This window comes from Juglans regia, chromosome 7, assembly GCF_001411555.2.
Source record: "Juglans regia cultivar Chandler chromosome 7, Walnut 2.0, whole genome shotgun sequence".
In the NCBI taxonomy this organism is placed as follows: Eukaryota; Viridiplantae; Streptophyta; class Magnoliopsida; order Fagales; family Juglandaceae; genus Juglans; species Juglans regia.
This window is the reverse complement of record NC_049907.1, coordinates 48902923-48920043: the sequence shown is the minus strand read 5'-3', so window position 1 is coordinate 48920043 and position 17121 is coordinate 48902923. Positions and strand designations below refer to the sequence as shown.

Here is a 17121-nt window from a genome sequence, read left to right as displayed (position 1 = left end):
CGATATATATCGGTTTTGAAAATTTAAAAATCGATACTAGACGGATTCATTATCGAAACCGAAACTTTTAATTTTTTCAATTTCGGTCCGGTTTGATTTTTCTGATTTTACATATTATTTATATTAGTAATAATATGATGTTTACATGTGAAAAACTATTAGTCTATTTATATCATAGTATAAGTATATTATATATATATCAAAAGTAAGTTTATATTAATAACTTAATATTAATATTTAATATTTATGTTTAAGATTAAAATTAAAATTTTACTATATATAAATTTATATTATAAGATTAAAACTTATATGTTATATCAAATGTTATATTAATTTTCTATTATATGATTAATATATTTCAATAATAAAATTAAAATTTTATATTATATTAATTAAAAATTTAGTATATAATATATATAATATAATACAAAATATTATAAATATAAAAATTTCGATTTTTAAGAATCAGTACCGTACCTAACCGCTTAAAAATTATAGTGAATCCACCAGTTCGGTCCGATCTCTGATTGAATTGATTTTTCAAATTTTTTTTTACACCCCGTTGTGGTACTATTAAGCAGGGTACTGGTCCCACCGGAGAATCGAGTTGGTAACGGGTTTACGGGTCGGGCATGAGAAGTTCCAGTGCTCTCCTTTTCTACTTGAATCCTAAAGGGCTAAGGAATTGTAAATTTGTTTGGTTGCAGACGTTATGGCTAGTCGTTGTGTTGCCTCCACTTTTTCACCTCCCGTTCACAGTTTTGCCCCTAGAACTTCCATGGCAACGGTGGGTTTGCTCTCTTGCCCACTCAACACCCTCAAAACACAATCCATCGCCAGAAGTTTCAGCATCCTCTCACTTTCCGCCTCTAGAAAACCTCTTACAAAATCACTCTTGGGTAATCTTTTTCAATACCAGTTCTTATGATTTATCTCGTGGGTTTAGTTTATCTTTTTCTTTCTTAAGTCCTTGTAGGATGCTCGACATGTATCTGTCGCGTAGTAATCCCAAGACAGGAACTTTCACTGGGATTATAATCAAGCCTGAGTTTTTATGGGTCATAATTATGAAATTTGATTGTTTTTGTGGGTACTCAATTATTTATTTTGGGCCACAATTTTATCTGGTTGTAATTGGTGGTTTGCATGGTTAAACCTGAATAAAGCACATAGGAGACACAGGAAGAATGCGGAAATTAATGGTAAATGGGAAGATGAAGAATAAATTAAAGGATAGAAGATAATTATTTAGTTTGTTGTAAAATAGTCTTAATGTGCTTATTTGGTTTGTGGCATAAGGAAAGGTTGAACACAAACGGTAAGGCTCCGTTTGCTTTATGGGGAAGAAATCCACCAAAAAGTAAAACGTATTAGCCCCAATACCGAACTTTCTATTGTTCGCAGTGTTCGTTGAGGTTTTGTCCTTGTTTTTTTTTTTTTGGTTGACACCGCACTGGTCTGCCGTCTATATTCTCCTGAATGAACGTCGTGATGGAATGTGAGTTGGATTGCAATTTTCTTGATGTATTTGGGTTTGTGTTTCATCTCTATTTTTATGGATCTGGATTTGGGTTTGTGTCTAAAATCTCAATTTTTAGATCGTCATTGGAATGAGCACAATTATTATTTTTGTAATATATAATTAGAGAAATATAGGACTTGATTTGGCTCTCTCTCTCTCTCTCTCTGTGTTTTCCTTCTTCGTTTTCTCTTAAACCAGGATGAAAGTTGTTGGAGTTTCTACCTTGATTAATCAACAGCATATCACGTTACATCATGATTTAAGTTCACAGTTCTGTACAAACTGAAAGAAAACGTCCTTTTGGTTTCTGTATAAGGACAAACTTACGCACATGAAATTTCCCTTTCATTGCTGGAAGTTCATTATTTTTCATTTAGAAGGCAATAGATGTGATGAGTTGAGTTTTGCTTCATCTTATGAGGCTTGGCAGTTTGGAAGAATAACGTTCTGAATTTGATGCTATTTGTGCAATTTCCAAAGACACACGTTGAGTGTCAGAAATGAGTATCTATTGTATCCCTCTTTTTGGCAGTGAGATCAGTCGCTACTCCTGCTGAAGGTGTTGCTGTGTTTGATGACATGGTTTCTGGGACCGACAGGAAGTATTACATGCTAGGTGGCAAGGGAGGTGTAGGGAAGACGAGTTGTGCTGCCTCACTTGCAGTTAAATTTGCTAATAACGGGCACCCCACTCTTGTGGTTTCCACTGATCCTGCACATTCCTTGAGTGATTCCTTTGCTCAGGTTTAAAAGATTTTTTTATTGTTCTGCATTCAAATATCTGCAAGCCAAGTGGCACTGAACTAATTCCATCGAGTGTGCATGCATCTGATATTTTACCTAGGATTTGACTGGAGGGACACTGGTACCAGTTGAAGGACCTGATGCTCCATTGTTTGCTCTTGAGGTATATAGAAAACTCCCTGTATGATTACCCCCCCACCCCCCTCCTTTTTCTTTATTTGTAGAACTCACTTTTTATAGTATATGTGTTGATGGTTCATCTCATATACTTAATAAGTTACATTTCATTAGTTTTATTACAGATAAACCCTGAGAAGGCTAGAGAAGAATTCCGCAGTGCAACCAAGAAAAATGGTGGAACTGGGGTAAAAGATTTCATGGATGGTATGGGCCTCGGAATGCTTGCGGAACAGGTGAAGCTCTCTATAGATTCTCAATATTGTAACTTAAGCCAGTAGTTATCTTCCCCTTTTTTGATAAGTAGTTATCTCCCCCTAATAGAGCTAGCATAACAATACATCATGGATGTTCGCTTTAGTTTAGCCTTTATCACAGCTTGAAATAAGTTGAGAATTTATTAATCCCAAAAAGAAATAACTTGAGAATTTCGTTTAACCTGAATTGAGTTTAGTAGTTGTTCCATGGTTTATTTCTCTGTATTCGGTTAACTGGCTATGTTGCAAGCGAGATTGGGTTTAGAGCCATGGAGAAGTCAATTATTTTTCCTTCATATACTTCCTCTAATCAGTTTAGGATATTCCCATCCTTAGAATAACATACAAAAAGGAAGAAGGAACAAGTGAAATAAAGAAGCAGAAGAAGTTATAAATCTGGCAATATGTTTACTTCTTATAAAAAAAAAAATGTTTACTTCTTTGTTAACCGTACCCCAGTCTCTTTGATTGACGTTTTTCCCCTTTTATTGACAAAGTTAGGAGAGTTAAAACTAGGAGAGCTATTAGATACACCTCCTCCTGGTTTAGATGAAGCTATTGCAATATCCAAGGTATGTATTATATACGATACTTATTTTGCTTGCTGTTTTGCTCATTACATGTTTTTTTGTGGTTTTCTTGCTTGCTTACTATCTACAAATCTGTCAGGTGATCCAATTTCTTGAATCTCAAGAATATAGCATGTTTACTCGTATTGTGTTTGATACTGCACCCACGGTGAGTACATGAGGAGTATTTTCTATCACTTAAGTTTTTAGATTATGCATTGAACTTCCAGTTTTTAGAGTATGCGCTGAACTTGACGAGTTTTCTTTTACAGGGTCATACCTTGCGACTTTTGTCTTTGCCAGACTTCCTGGATGCATCCATAGGCAAGATATTGAAGGTAGGAATGTGAATGGAGTGTAAGGAAAACAGACCAAAAAGTTCTTTCCGCTTAAAATTCTGGATTTGAAGTTGAAAAAGCTTGTATTGCATTCTCTCCACCAATGTAAAGCTAACTATGAGAATCTTGATGTTTATAATATTCTTTGGACAGAATCAAATTTCAATTATTGGATTAAGCAATTGGAACTTGGAAGACGATGTTTAGTTTTTATGTGATGATGAATTTATGTGCATAATCCTTGTTCTTCAAGTTTGTTTAGTGGTCATTACATAATTGGTAGTGGGGGTAAACCAGGCAAGGACTCAAATAATTATTCAAGTTAAGATTCTGGATTGGGAAATAGTTGAAAGCCATACCCAACCGGAAAAGGATGGTATCCGAATGCATTTGAAGTAATTACATGTCGGCACATCATTGGCCGATCTCTCTCTCCCTCTCTCTCTCTGTGCGCGAGTAATCGTTTCCGCCATATAAGTTCTTCTTAACACCCAATTTGGAACTTTATGTGGTTGACACATTGGATAAAGCAGTTTCTAATCCTATATATGTAAATTTCCATGCGTTTTTACTGGTAGGTAGGCCATATTTTAAATTATATTCTGCTTGCATCACTTTATCGTACCATATTGGATTGATTTTGATTGCTAGTAAAATCATGGTTATTCTTCTAATACAAGCATTTTACCAATTCAGAATTATATTTAAAACTGGTTCTTTATAGTACTTACTATACAGTGCTTCTATTGGTTCCATTTTCATTGACATTTTTCTTTAATTTGTTTTGGCTATGGTAGCTTAGACAGAAAATAGCATCAGCCACCTCAGCCATCAAATCTGTTTTTGGGCAAGAAGAAGCCCGGCCTGATGCAGTAAGCCTGACATCACTAGGAATTAGTGTTGTTCTCTCTTTTGATACAGTTTTGGAAAAATATTCTAATATTCACCAAAATGCAGGCAGACAAATTAGAGCGACTGCGGGAGAGGATGATAAAAGTGCGTGAGCTTTTCCGTGACACAGATTCAACCGAGTTCGTCATAGTAACAATCCCAACGGTAAAAATGTTTCGAAGTACCTTCATACTAATTGTTTGTTTTGTTGTCTAAATGGTATATTTGCTCTATGTTTTACTTCCATTTTCTGTTTGCTTTCCTTGAGTGAAAGCAGTGGTGATTGACATAATTGTAGGATAGCTGATTAGCTGGTTTATTTTTTTATTTTTCCAAGGTGATGGCAGTTAGTGAGTCGTCAAGGTTGCATGCCTCCTTGAAGAAGGAAAATGTTCCTGTAAAGAGTCTTATTGTTAACCAGATTCTTCCTCCTTCTGTCTCAGACTGCAAGTTTTGTGCTATGAAAAGAAAGGTATTAATCAGCACACTCTCTCATTGGTTGACAAGATTCTCTCAATTTCAGTAAGAGCATAACGCTCAATGCTAGAACAATCCAAACTGTGAACATTTGTCATTAACACAAAAGTGTCTTGTGGTTTGATTTGTTCCTTCTTTTTTTTGTGTGTTTAAATTATTTCAGGATCAGATGCGTGCTCTCGATATGATTCGAGGTGATCCAGAGCTCTCCAGCTTGACCTTAATCCAGGCACCGCTTGTTGACGTGGAGATCAGAGGAGTTCCAGCTCTTCGATTTTTGGGAGATATCATTTGGAAATGACCATCTACTCAATTAAGCAATGGCGGAGGTAACCTTTCTTCTCTAATCTTTTGGTAGGGTAGCCTTCCCATCTAGATTGGGAGAACTAAGTTTGAACTGAAAGATCAAATTCTTATTTTTTTTCTCCAGCAGGCTAACTGAAGCGCTGAGGATATATCACATACGAATGTGTAGCTTGGCAAGTTCATTAGTCAAGTGTCAACGCTCAGTTCCAAAGAGGTGCTATGCATTTATACCACAAATCTTTAGCTTGAGATGCTAGAAAACTGGGTCGTACCCCAACTGGCCAACCAAAACTTTAAATTTTGAAGGGTCCCACAATTCTTCTTACTGCCAAAACCTTTCGAGACGTGTATACATACAACGTTTTTCTTTTCATATGTTCTTGGATACATATATAATTCTCTTCTTTCAATCAACTTGTATTATTCAGTGAGTAATACATCTTGACCAAGTGGTTTTTTTGAAGTTCAATCTCCGTTTATCCCTCCGTTTGGATTCCCAGAAAATGCCTAAACGAAGCAACTCCTTGCATTTGAAAAGTGAATATGGAGGTTTAGAAGTCAAAAGCACTTGTAAACATTTATCCCAAAAAGACCAAGAAAAAAGCTAAACGTATCATGGAGCCAACTTGGATTCTTCAAGGCTTGAACTATTTTGTCAAAAGCCTTTCATATGATTCCCTCGGCCAATAAACCAAGTTTTCCAATCTTCGTCTCATTTTGTGATACAATCCTCACAAAGCAGTATGTATTGGCTGTATATGTGGAAGTAATACGGGTAAAAGTGGTAATGAGTCTGATATCACTTCTTCTGGAAGATCAACATACAAAAAAATGCTATCACACGACAAACTAAACCAATGGATACGAGGATTGCTATACAAAGATTCCAATCATGAACGTTATAGCCGCTTTTCAGAAGAGAACCACAGCGAGTTATCAGCCACACTCCATAATACCTGTTGTGCAAACAGGACAAGTAGCATTATGGCTTATTAAAAACAGCATAAAAAAAAAAAAAAAAAACCCCACAATCGCTTATCAAACAAATTATATATATACATATAGAGAGAGAGAGAGAGAGAGAGAGAGGGGTGTTGACTGCGTTACCTTTCGGCATTTGCAGTGACAAATGCTTCCAAAGCCCACTTAGGATAGCACAAATTAGCTAAAATCTTCATAAATTCACTATCTTTCGGCTGTGTTGCAATGAGAGTTAAAACAACTGGAAGAAGAACAGAACACTGCAAGGCACAGTACCATTTCAGTAAAAATAAAACGAAGAAAATATATTAAAATGATAAGCTGATAATTTTTTAATGTCTCACCAGCTGGGCTGTACCAGGTTCGAAAACAATGGCCAATGAATAGGCTATACCCGTTACACAGTACACTAGGCAGAACAAAACAATGTAATTATCTGCAAAGCTAGATCTTGGATTTGTGAAAAAATAGAACATAGAGAGATATACTGCGGGCTTGATCACTGTATTAAAATGGTCAATCGTATCCTTAGAGAGGAAGTAAGCTAAGCTGCTGATCCCAGAAGCACTCTCCCTCCAATAGTGTAATTTATCCAGAGAAAATGATCTCAAAGCCGCAATTTTGCAAAGAAGTGCTGAAATAAGTAACAAAGATCCGAGTAAGGAAGTGCCTTCGTGTGTATGGATGTTTGGTAGTATCATTTGACTTAACAAGACCGATTGATTAATTCCAAATTTGGCAATTGTTATGATTGTTGCTGTGGAATTCAGGTTATATAAGAAGATTGAAATTTATTGCTTTTACGAGTAACAATACCTCCAATGTTAGGTATCTCAGTCATAAAGCTTTTTTATGCATAAATAATAAAATTAAAATTAAAACCAGCCTTACGAGAAGGTAACTAGGAATTTTCTGAACTTACAAACTGCAATAATGGTATAGGTATAAGCATCTGCACCAAATGACTGATCTTTCACTTTAACAAGTGATCCTAAGCAAGCTCCTGCAAGTAATAAGATCAGATAATCCATTGCTAGTATTCTAGCTTCCCGTAGTTGCTGCTTACCAACCCTGAAATGTCATGGACACAGAAGATGAACTAACACTGGATGGGGAACTCCAATCATATCACACACACACACACACAAAAAGAAGAAAAGAGAGTAATATGGGGGAAAAGAAATTTCATGGGTGCAGAGACGAAAAAAGATGCTGAAATGGAATTAACAGTGGATGGGTAACCTTTAACAGTCCTATCGTATGAAAAAAAAAACATAGTAATACGAAGGGATAATACAGAATGACATGTATGTTTAAAGAATACTCTGGAACTTAATTTGTGCTGTGAAACATGCAAGAAAAACACAAGGATTTCCTCCAAAATATTGACTCACTGGAAAGGCCAACAAACTTGACACACATGACCACCTTTTACCCTTCATTTGGCTTTCAGTACAGGTCAAAGGAAGATTAGTGTTTGCAATTGTTTTAAAGTTCTAAACAATTTTTTTTTTTTATCACATTTTCCTCTACTTTCCCCATACTCTCAAGAACCAAGCAGAAATTCATAATATTTACAGGACAAAATGATTTTTCAGATAAAGAGCATATGGAAATACTTCGGATCTTCAAAATGCCAACCATGCTCCAGATTTCAGTGAATCAATTATCTAAAATTGTGATATTTGGAGGTACCGACAACGTAATTAACTATTTACCTCCCAAGGAAGTATTTGTATTGTTGGAATGCACCAGGAGTCCTTCGATTTGTTAAGTCCTTGGACTTCAAAAAATTGAGGTGCAATTTATCCCGCTGCAGCACCACATTACTTTTCATACCTTGCCATATCTCTCTGGCAAAAGAATGATCCTCCATTCCAGCAACAGAAGGATTTGTTTCATTAGCTAGAATTACATCCATAGAAGACCTAGAAAGTGCAGCGTTATTCTGCTGCATATCAAGGGGTATTGAGTACCCATTATGAAGCATCCATCTGACTGGAAGATCTTTATAACTCACTCTTGAGCTGCCTCCAGGCACTACTATACCCTCCAAAATGTCAATAAAGTGATCTGGAGGATTCACACGCTCTGGGATATTGATCCCAAGGCCAGCAAAATATTCTTCGACTTTCTTCACTGGTCCATGATAGACGGTAAGACCACCTTTTGCTAGAAGTATCAAATCATCAAACATCTTGAACAAGGCGTAGCTGAAACAGAAATTTCACCGATTAATAAATAATAGAAAGTGAAGTAGTCCCACCAGCAACTACACTGAAGAATATGCCATAGAATTTAAGATGAATTCCGAGATAATTTTATTATCCCAGTTAAAAGAATTCATCTAGCCTGCTCAGTCTGCGCAGAATTCTGATAAGCATGTAAAGTAATTTTCTAAGCAACTTCCTTACACTGTATATTACTTTGTATGAGTTATGACGTAGACCTGGTCCTAGACTAGTGCTAAAAAGTTATTTTTTCTACAGGTCAAGAGTAAGAATATAACTGAAAGGCCCCTACTTACCCACCAAAGATTACTTTTTGGTCTTCTAACATAATTGTGCAAAACATTGAAAAGAGATTTTCCAAAAATGCAGAATTGTGATTGGAGACGTTAACCTTGGTTGGTGAACCACCATGCAGATGTTTACCCCTTCAAGAGCTTCACGTCGAAGTGCTCTAAGAAGTTGCAGAGACGATGCACTGTCCAAACCAGATGTTGGTTCATCTAAGATCAAAAGTGAAGGTTCCATTACCATTTCCAATCCCACATTTACTCGCTTCCGCTGGCCTCCAGATATTCCTCGTTTTTCCACTGTTCCAACCAACGATGACCGCACTGTCTGAAGCCCCAAGAACTCAATAACTCTTTCAACAACTAGAACTTTGTCCGGTTTTGACAAGTCGGTTGATAGTCTTTGACAATCAGAAGTCCATAAAAAATGCCAAAAGTTTATACAGGAAGCTTGACAGAAAAATCATTGTGCAGAACATAGCTAAGAAGAGTGCACAACAGAAAGGAGAAAGACAAGCAAAGACAATCTTCAAGTCATTGGCATGCTACAACAGGAAACTCCATAATTGAAGGTAAACTTTGAATAGACTTCAGAAGCTACTTCAAAACATTTTTTTTTTATCGATAAACAAAAATTTTATTGATCATGAAATAGACAAAAGCTGAGTATATGGGACATATACAAGAGCGTTGTCTATGCATGCTAGTTTAGCGATACAAGGAAGTCGTGAAAATACATGCCATTAAAATTAATTACAATCAACCAATGGAGTAAAGTATTGAAAAATAAACTTCTAAGCTCATCCATTGACCACTCTCGATCTTCAAAACATGTAAAACACGTTTGAAAGAAACTTCATTACCATGATGTAGAGCAGGAGGTTGTACTTCTTTAATAAATTAGCTGCCGTTTTTGGTAGCTTCACTTAAAAACAGGAGATTGAGCAAATAATCATGAGGCTATTGGGTGATTCGTTCTCCAGTCTTCAGTTAGAACAACTTTTAAGTTGACTTCCAGGTTTAGTCTCGTGTGGTTATTGCAACAGGATGGCAATTACACGGCAAAGCATGCAGCATACCATAGTTTGTGCATTTATTCCTCTTTCATGTTAAATAAACTCATCAAATGAAATAAAGTAAAAAAGTGGGGGTACCATTCAAGTACACAGGGAGTATAGAAGGTCCCCCAGAACCTACAACATAAAGTTTAAAAGATAAAAAAACTCCAAGAAGGAAGAATGTACACTGCCCAAGGCAGTCATCCAATCAAAATGAGATCTCAGAATCAAACTAAGCCTGCTACATGTGGGTTTCAATGCTGATCGAAATTGTGGAATTTAAGGAATTAGACTACAGTATCAGACAACACATTACTGTCTTCTGAGTCACGCTTCTGGGAGGAATTTCCTAAAGCCTAGCAATAACACAATAAAACTGGCTAAAACAAATTCAACTAGTAGAAACTCAAAATCAGAAAGTTTCTGAAAGTTAAGAAAAGAAACTGCCCTGAATTCTCAACTGCCAATCTATTGGCTTTGATTTTCCATTCAAAGAGGCTGTTCTAAATATACGGTGCATATAGCCAACATAATGACACCCAACTATGTGTAAAGTTATAGACAGTTTATTACTGAGAGAAAAAGATTGTTGCCTTTTGCTCTTTTGTTTTGATCAATGGCAGTTCAATGATAACTTTAGTACCAAATATTCTTAAGTGAAGATGTTAATACGAATAGTACATGAATATGCAGTGGGAATCTGCAAGGAGCTAAATGAGATGTACCTGCACTTTGCACTGAACCAGAGATTCTCTTCCACTGTCAAATTTCCATGCACAACGTCATCTTGTGGCACAAAACCAACAATTTTCTTATATGAGTGGATTGACTCATTCTTTCCATTTATAAGAATTAAACCAGTCATTTTGCATCCAATTGCCTTTCCGGCCACAGCAGAGAGAAAGATTGTTTTTCCAGCCCCAGATGGACCCATGACAGCAGTAATGCGGCCAGGCTTTATTTCACCAGTAACACACCTCAATAAGTGCTTGTTTTTTGCTTTCAAGGTAAGAGTCAGGTTTTTGAAAGAAATCTCAAGTAGAGGCCTTTTCCTAATTTCAGTATTGGTAGCTAGTTTTACTATTCCTGAGAAGGTAAGTTTCTCATTCTCTTTCTGCTGAGCTCTCTCTTTCTCAAGTTGAGAATATGCATACCTAAAAATTTGGGTATGCGTTTGTTTTCCCTTTGGCACAGGTATGTTCATATTCTTATCTCCTGTTCCAACATTGAAACCTTGACAGCCATCAGGGTCATCTTCAATTTCTTGCATTATTTGCAAGAGGTCACTGGGTTCCGTTTTCTTCTCTACTGATGTCACTCTTGAAGACAGAAATGCAACTGAGTCTGAAGTACTTGGATGCTGTATTGGATCATCATCTGATTTGACTTGATCCAAAATCTTAAGTTTCTCAGGATGTGTAAAATCTTTTTTACGAGAAAAAGTGCGTGATAGATGAGCTTGCAAGCCACTTGCATGCTTCTTAGCAACATCTTTTGCTGTTTTCCACTTCTGGCGTGCCGTTGCTGTCTCCCTTGCACTTCTGGCTGCTGCTTCTCTGGATTTGGCCAGCCTCCTTTCCCTAGTGGTTAGAACTTGGTCAGAACAGTTGTAAATGATGAGTAGCAGAGTACTTAAAGCAGCCTGCATAAGTAATTGAAAGGCGTCAGTTTATACTAACATGATTTTTTTTGGCCAATATTAACCATGATTTCATTAGGAACTAAAAGCACACTTCTTGTTGAGTATATGAAACAGGAAGTCAAAAGAATGCAAAGCTGTATCAAGAAATATTGTTAAAATATTTCAGGGAATATCACATTAAGATTAGTACGGTTTGTCGAAAGAAAAATCAATGATGTTGAGCCATGGAGTCCAAAATCGGTTATCAAGTTTTCAGTTCAGAAGTAAAGTGGGCAACTTACCAAAAGCATAATTCCATATGCTTGCATGTTTTGTTTCGCAGAGTTTGGATTGCATGAAGACAACTTGAAGCAGCCTGCAGGATAATTGGTAAAGAGTTAAATGGACTTGGCAGCCAGCAGAACAGAAAAAAGTAACTTCAAGAATACAGGAATAAGGACCTAATCATCAAATATTATCATATATACAAATTCTAAAATATTGGCATATATACAAATACTAAAATTCACGTCTACACTACTGAGACCACAACACTATGTGCACTAATGCATACACATGTATGCTTTATGACCATATATTATATTAAACTAAAATAATTTTGGGCAATAAAAAGCAGAAGATAGAGAACTTACTTTTCTCGGATGTAGAACCCATCCTGCAGTAATTTCTGCCATTCCATTAAAAATATTTTATAGCATTAGATAGGTAAGTATAGAGGCAGCAAGAAGCAACTATATTATTGTAAAAAAGAGTATAACATGATTAAGAAAAAAAACAAAAAGTTTAATGTATTATCTTGTCGAAACATGATGGAACAAATGGTACAAGGTTGCAACCCGCAAAAAGTTATATAAGGTTGCTACATAATCAAGAATAAGGAAATTTTTTATACCCACTGCTGCAAGTAATTCTTCTGGTGGTAGTTGGACAAAATGAGCCTGCTGAACAGAATAACTCACTGCTGCTACCAACATCAGCCCAAATATTTGCTCCTCCACAAGTATGGTTTGGTTGCCCAGGAGGTAGTTGGTATAGATATCTGCAGAAACATATATCTGTGTATGATTTGCATGCATGCATGGCAATTAAAATTATAAATTAAGTGATACTAGGGCCCGAATATCAACTTACGGTTCACAAACACCAGTGGTTTTGTTGAGCTTAGCAAGGGGACAATAAGAACCTAGTGGGCACGCTTCAAAAACATGATATCCAATAGCAACAACCAGAAGAAAAATTAGTAACATCTTTTTACCAAGTTCAAGAACATGATACACTTCAAAGAAGGGAACTGGTTGACCGTTGAAAGTTCATCCTAAGGGCAGAAATTTACATGCAATTTCCTATTCAATTACTTACAATCACCAATTTTTCATAGTATTTTTTTTTTTTTTTGATCAAGAGTAGGCAAGAGCCCAAATATACCGAAAGAATACTTAGCTTTTCAAGGTAATTGACGCCCTCTTAAGATAAATTAGCTTTTTTTCTCAATTATAACCTACAACCATTTTAGCAGAAAGAAAACATGTAAAGGATTATCTATTACTTACGTATCATGCATGTAATACCATGAGGACAGAAGAAACCCTCACAACAAGCCTGGCAGTTCAGAGTTCTTGCAGGGATGACCTTTGCATCATTAAGATTAACCTGCTGATTTGAATTAACACTACAAGCCCATCCTGGTTCACAACCAGAAACCCATGAAGTTAAATTACAGTTCTTATTAGGTTTCAAGTAATTTTCACTTCCCGGACTTTCGAAGAAACTATTCAAGTAAAATTTCATTTCTGCTGCTGTACACACGCGCCGTGTAATGTCTCCTGGTGAGCAATGAAAATCACCACAAAAGTATGAGAAGATAGGAATTATAACTAAAAGTATTTACCAGTAGATTGAGAACATTCAGCAAGGAAAAACTGCATGTGTTACTCGGATTTTTGGTGATGAATTTTCTAGGCCCTCCTTGCACTCATGGTCCTTTATGCTTAACCATAAACTCGCCAAAGCAGAACCAGGCTGAGGAGCACGCTAGTGTCACAAATAGTAACTTACTTATTGCTAACCAGAATAAATTGAGAGTCGTAAAAATTTATTCTGATTACAAATCGGATGAGCATGAACCATAAATTTTCTTCTTTGACATCTCTAGTAGCTATGGAAGATGGTGTGAACCATTAGAGTAATATGATAATTATGTTGAACTTGATATACAATACCGAAATTTAAAATGTGAGATCTAGCAACCCCACATCATTCCAAACCCTAAAATTCTATTTACCTCCATCTAGTCAACCAAACAAGGTGTCGTTGTCTTGTATCTCTGAGATTTCTACCACTACATCAGTAATCTTTCAGAGTTTCACACCAGTGCAGTTTTGGGCTGAGAAATGAACACCTAAATTGGTTGGAGATAGAACACTTAAGCTAAACAGAAGAACGCAAAAATTCTAGAGCATTGATTGATATTTTGTTGATTTCTCTCCGAAATGAAAAGGTCAGTTTGACTGACTCATATGGGTTGCGCGTTAATCAGCAGACTAGATACTAAGAGAACAAAAATCTGGGGAAAATACGGAAGATCTCTGCTTTTCCTGCATTTTCTCAGTAATCAAAAGAGCAGCATTATTATTTTTCTTTCTACTTATTGATTAGTAGTTATACCATTAGTCTTTTGAATGCAAGAAGACAAGAAGTCCAAGTTGGATGAGAAATCAAATGCTCGGCCCCAATCAGCATCCCTGAACCAACAAAGTAAGCTTCAAAACCCACTTGGTTAAAATGAAAGACTAAAGCATGTGTAAACATATATGATTATATATGACGTTCTAACATTTTATAAATAAAATTAAAGGGAATCGTTGATTATGTAGCCAAGAATTTGGAAGGAAAAAAATAAAAGAAGCCAAAACGTTGAAACTTGAACACATAAATATGCAAACTACATTCTCTAGCAGCTTAAGCTTTGGTTGCAACTATGTGATTAGACCATTGTATTATCTTTATTGGCAATAATTCAAATCAACCCGGCTAATTCAACTAAATTTGAGTTTGACTTTGCAAACCCCAATTAAAAAAAAACATATATTCAAAATCCTGATTTAGTTTCGTGACTCGTATTTTCTGAGCAACCGAGCATAGCGCAAAGCAAAAAAGAATCACTGACCAATCCTTAATGCAGAAGCTGGACTGGTTGCCGACATCCTTCTGAATAACAGCGCTCAGATTGGAAAGCTGACCGTAGACAACCTGTGTGATAAGCGCAAGAGTTGCAGGGTTGTCAAATTGGTTAGTATCGCCAGTCGCATCTTGGCACGGGACTAACTGCACCAAACACAGAATTACAACGGCTAAAATGAGAGTTGTCCACGAGGTGAATGTCTTGAACTTCTTCACGAAGATCATTTGGGCAATGGAAGATGATGGAGGTAATGAAACAAGGACTGCTGAGATTATAAAAGGGAAACGGAGTCTGCAGAATGTGATCGGCGCTGGTGGAGATCCAGGGACGAGCTGAGCTGGGATCAGGGCAACTTGGTCTGTTCATCCGTGGCTGGGGATCTACGTGGGGGGGTGGTTTCAGAGGTCAAAATGTGGATGAAAGTATAGAGGCGGAATGTGGCAATGAGAGAGAGGGAAGTGAAGGGAGTATGGTGGGACCAAGCTGGAAAACCACGTTCTAAAGACTTGGCTTTGCCGGCCTTCAGACAAGTTCGGTATTGTTGTGTTTGGAATCGTTGAGACCAGAAACATATTCGAGTATTTAAAAGCGATCGTGCTTGCAGCTGAATGTTTTGTAATAAGAAACCCCGTAAAGGGTGGAAATTAAACTAAAATTACGGAGAGCATGTCTTTCACTTTCGTCTCTACTCCGGAGCTCATGAGATATGAGTCTTTGGTTCGGGAGTACCTTAGGCTTAGGCCATATTGTTTGGATTATCGGTTTGAATAGTGAAAACGTTTCATTTTATCTTATTTTTATTTTATTATTATAATTTTTTAAAATTTTTATATAAAATATAAAAAATAATTTAATATTTTCAAATCTCAAAATAATAATAATATTAAAAAATAATATACTAATAATATTTTATTCAATTTTAAATTTTCATTTCAACTTATTTCATTTCAACTTATTATCCAAACGACACCTAAGTATCTAATCATTTTAATTTCCTTTTTTATATTTTATTATCAGAATGCGATTTTTACTGAAGATACTAGATAGCAAGTGGTATAATTAGAATTGGAATTATTTATCATCTATTTTATTATCATTATCCAATCATTCTTTTACGTGGTATCAAGTAATTGGTTCATAAATAAAAAATAATAGATAGTATTTAATTATTTAATACCCACAATAAAATGGCAAAAAAATGACGAGTAGTACTATTTTTGTCATTTTTATTCTTTTGATAAGTAACAGAGTTATTTTAATTTGAGAAATGCTACTACCACCGCTCCTCCCTCCCGCTTCTCTCCTGCTTGATGTGAAATGCCCACGTGGCATGATTTTTAAATAATAAAAAATAAAATTTGAATGCATAGTATTATTCTCTCATCTCATCAATTTTTCTTCTTCTCTTCCAAACTCATGTCCGCAAGCTCTCCCAAACTCACGTCCTTTCCTCGAAAACTCTTTTCTATTATTGCCTTTTCACTAATATTTTCTTGCTTCTTTCCCCATTCCTTTAAGCAAATATTCCACCCAATAAACCGTTTGCATAAAACCTGATATCTCTTTCTTTTTTGAAGTCGGTCTAAAGTTTGCAACTTTGCTAATTATGGGTATAAAAGTTCTTTATTTAATATTAATTTTCCTTTCATGTCCGCAAGCCAAACCTATCAAATTTTCTTCAAATCCCATCTTCCATAAGCCAAACTCATCAATTTTTTAGCAATACTATACGACCTCTCTAATCTCCACACATCATATTTTTTAAAAATTTTTAAAATTTTTTTATTGAGTTTATTCTTTTTAAATTAATTAAATTATTCTATTCATTATTTATATATTAAATATTTTATAAAAAAAAATAATAAAAATTAGAAAAAGTGTGATGTGTGAAAGTTGTGTGAATAGAAATAAGTTGTGTAGATTTTTTCTAAATTTTTCTTTGGATCCCATCATCCACAACCCAACCTATCGATTTTTCTTCGCATCCCATATTCCGCAAGCCAAACCGCATGTATTTATCTTAAATTTGTTATTTTTCTAGAAAACTATTATCTGTTAAAATCCATGTTTGTTGTTTGGCTATGAAAAAACTGATATGAGCGTAACAAAAGCAAAAGAAGAGAATATTTGTCTTGTTTTCTCATAAAACTCACAATTCTTACTTTAATTTTAGAATTCAAAGTAGAAGTCTCATTTATTCTTTAAAGACATATTTCATTGGATCGCATTTTTGTGAATTTTTATTCTTGAATTGGTAACTTCATTTACAAGGGATATTGGAGGCGATGTCACTGGAAATTCACATTAGAAAAATGCAATTAAAAGTGTCTTTTTGTTAGGGTTGATTGCCATAAAAGTCACCCAAAAAAGGATATGAAAAATTCTATTTACGTTCCTTTTTTTTTAATATAATAACACATGGCATGACAAATGCGTAACAAATCAAGCAAGAGCGTCAGG

The 17121-nt window shown here is 35.6% G+C and overlaps 2 protein-coding genes across 5 annotated transcripts; one reads left to right on the top strand and one right to left on the bottom strand.

Moving 5' to 3' along the window:
- The first annotated feature begins 682 nt into the window (after positions 1 to 682).
- On the top strand, positions 683 to 5744 carry LOC108997062 (ATPase GET3B-like). 2 transcript variants are annotated; one of them, XM_018973157.2, is made up of 12 exons: positions 683 to 899; positions 2055 to 2266; positions 2367 to 2429; positions 2569 to 2679; positions 3198 to 3272; positions 3370 to 3438; positions 3542 to 3607; positions 4405 to 4479; positions 4565 to 4663; positions 4836 to 4970; positions 5139 to 5304; positions 5409 to 5744. In XM_018973157.2, the coding sequence occupies exons 1-11, from the start codon at positions 713 to 715 to the stop codon at positions 5274 to 5276; spliced, it is 1230 nt and encodes a 409-aa protein (XP_018828702.1). In that variant the 5' UTR covers positions 683 to 712; the 3' UTR covers positions 5277 to 5304; positions 5409 to 5744. The 2 variants fall into 2 exon arrangements, with proteins under 2 accessions (XP_018828702.1, XP_018828701.1); XM_018973156.2 differs by having other exon boundaries at positions 5406 to 5744.
- Positions 5745 to 5892: 148 nt separating this feature from the next.
- LOC108997060 (ABC transporter G family member 24-like) lies at positions 5893 to 15322 on the bottom strand. 3 transcript variants are annotated; one of them, XM_035691868.1, is made up of 14 exons: positions 14647 to 15322; positions 14145 to 14221; positions 13031 to 13303; positions 12612 to 12675; positions 12377 to 12519; positions 12113 to 12147; positions 11762 to 11835; positions 10564 to 11418; positions 8885 to 9181; positions 7981 to 8475; positions 7185 to 7333; positions 6607 to 6896; positions 6389 to 6522; positions 5893 to 6237 (listed from the first exon to the last, which is right to left on the bottom strand). In XM_035691868.1, exons 1-14 carry the CDS (start codon positions 14883 to 14885, stop codon positions 6081 to 6083), a joined length of 3282 nt encoding a protein of 1093 aa, XP_035547761.1. In that variant the 5' UTR covers positions 14886 to 15322; the 3' UTR covers positions 5893 to 6080. The 3 variants fall into 3 exon arrangements, with proteins under 3 accessions (XP_035547761.1, XP_018828697.1, XP_035547762.1); XM_018973152.2 differs by having other exon boundaries at positions 10564 to 11480; positions 12373 to 12519; positions 14647 to 15321; XM_035691869.1 differs by lacking the exon at positions 14647 to 15322 and having other exon boundaries at positions 10564 to 11480; positions 12373 to 12519; positions 13031 to 13863; positions 14145 to 14189.
- Positions 15323 to 17121: the final 1799 nt, after the last annotated feature.